General features: G+C 47.8%; 1 protein-coding gene across 1 annotated transcript; it reads left to right on the top strand.

Annotated features, from left to right (window-relative positions):
• The first annotated feature begins 1001 nt into the window (after positions 1–1001).
• On the top strand, positions 1002–1658 carry LOC133815347 (uncharacterized). Its single transcript, XM_062248199.1, has one exon. It carries the CDS (start codon positions 1002–1004, stop codon positions 1656–1658), a length of 657 nt encoding a protein of 218 aa, XP_062104183.1.
• The last annotated feature ends 322 nt before the right edge of the window (positions 1659–1980 follow it).

Below are 1980 nucleotides of genomic sequence, written 5' to 3'. Positions count from 1 at the left end.
GATTCAGAACTAGCCCAAACCGCGGGACTTCGTAATCCCTCCTCTACCCGTGTTTAATGGAAAGGGAGACCCACTCAACCACCTATTCCAATTTCAACAAAAGATGGCCCTAGAAGCCAACAATGAAGCCATACAGTGCAAAGTTTTCTCCACAACTTTCTCTGGGCCAGCCCTGCTAAGGTTCAGGCAGTTGAAACCTGGTTCTGTCAACAGTTTTGGTGATCTCCGCAGAGCCTTTCTCCAACAGTATAATGCTAACCGCGAGGCACCAAGAACGATGATAGATCTTTATCAAATCGAGCAAGGGGAAAATGAACATCCAAAATCATACCTGTAGTGTTTCATTGACCTCGTACACCTGATCCACGATGTCGACTCAGTCACCGCAGCTAATCTCTTCATCAAAAGCTTACAAGTGGGATCTCTCTTACACGAAAACCTCACCATGACACCACCTTATGACATGGCTGAGATTCAGATCCGTTTCGAGGGTGTCTTCAGGGTCTTGAAATTTTGAGAGCATGCACAGAAGAAATCCGCACTTATCTCCGCTCCACCAGCAAATAACCCTCCTCCCCCACCTGCAAGGGATGACAAGAGGAAGAGACAGGAAATGGATCACATGAAAGGAGGTAAAAGGCCAAAGCCAAATCGAGACCCACCGTGATACCCCTCTTTCGAGTACACCATCCCTCAGGAAGTCATTTACGAAGAAAAAAAAGACAAACCCATCTGGTGTGAGCCATACAAAATTACCACTCCCCCTGAAAAAGTAGGTTCTGCCTCTTCCACAAGGATCATGGCCATACAATCGCCGAATGCCACAACCTACACAATCAAATCCAGGCCCTCATGAGAAGTGGATGCCTAACCCAGTATATTAAAGAGACAAGCAGACCCGGCACCTCACACCCAACACTGCTTTTGTCCCAGCACCACCAGTAGCAGACTCCCTGCATACGGCCACCGCGAGCTCACAAGAGCCCCTCAAGCAAATCCCCATGATACACGGGATCGTGGAGCTCACCGAGGAACAAGAGCAGGCCACCAAAATTCACAAGAGGATGGAAGAACAGGTAAAGAGATACAGATCATTAGGCCACACAGTCAACCTCGTCACTTCGGAGGAAAGACGCTATCCAGCCTTTGCAATCACCTTCACCGAAGATGACTTGCGGGGAGTACACCTGCCCCATGACGATCCTCTAGTTATTTCACTGCAGGTCGACCATTGCCAGCTGGGAAGAGTTCTAGTCGATGGGGGCAGTGGGGTTGACATTCTCTTCTGGGAAGCCTTCCAGAAGATGGGACTCGAAGAAAATCAGATCAGGACCTCTACTGCACCAATTTTGGGATTTAACAGCCAGAGGGTATACCCGAAGGGCGTTGTTCAATTAACCGTGATAGCCGCAAAACGCACCTTGCTTGTGGACTTCCTCATCATGGATTCCATCACAAGCTATAACGCCATCATGGGAAGAAGTTGGATCCACCGAATGGTCTCGACTTTGCATCAAGTTATGCGGCGCCACTCACCCAATGGACGGTATACCATCGACATAAAAGGATGCCAGAAGCAAGCCAAGAAATGCTTCCTTACCCTGAAAGAAATAAATGATTCTGGCACCTCCCCTCCTGAAGACAATCCCAACAAATAGCAATCACATTGTGACTTACCAGCATGTCTCAAAGGCCTAGATCTAGAGGAAGATCGCGAAAAGCCCCAGACCACACTTGATGATTTAGAGGAAATCTGTATAGATGATGCTAACCCATCCAAAATAGTGCTGGTAAGTATCAAACTTCCTGAAAAAGAAAAACAGACCCTAATCCAATTCCTCAAAACCAGAATTGGAACCTTTGCCTAGTTTCCGCATGACATACCAGGAATAGACCCCTCTGTCATGAGTCACAACCTCAACATATCGAACAGTTTCCCACCCGTCAAACAGAGGCAGAGGAGGTTTGCTCCCGAAATCA

This window comes from Humulus lupulus, chromosome 2, assembly GCF_963169125.1.
Source record: "Humulus lupulus chromosome 2, drHumLupu1.1, whole genome shotgun sequence".
Lineage (NCBI taxonomy): Eukaryota > Viridiplantae > Streptophyta > Magnoliopsida > Rosales > Cannabaceae > Humulus > Humulus lupulus.
This window is presented reverse-complemented; position numbering and strand designations above follow the sequence as displayed.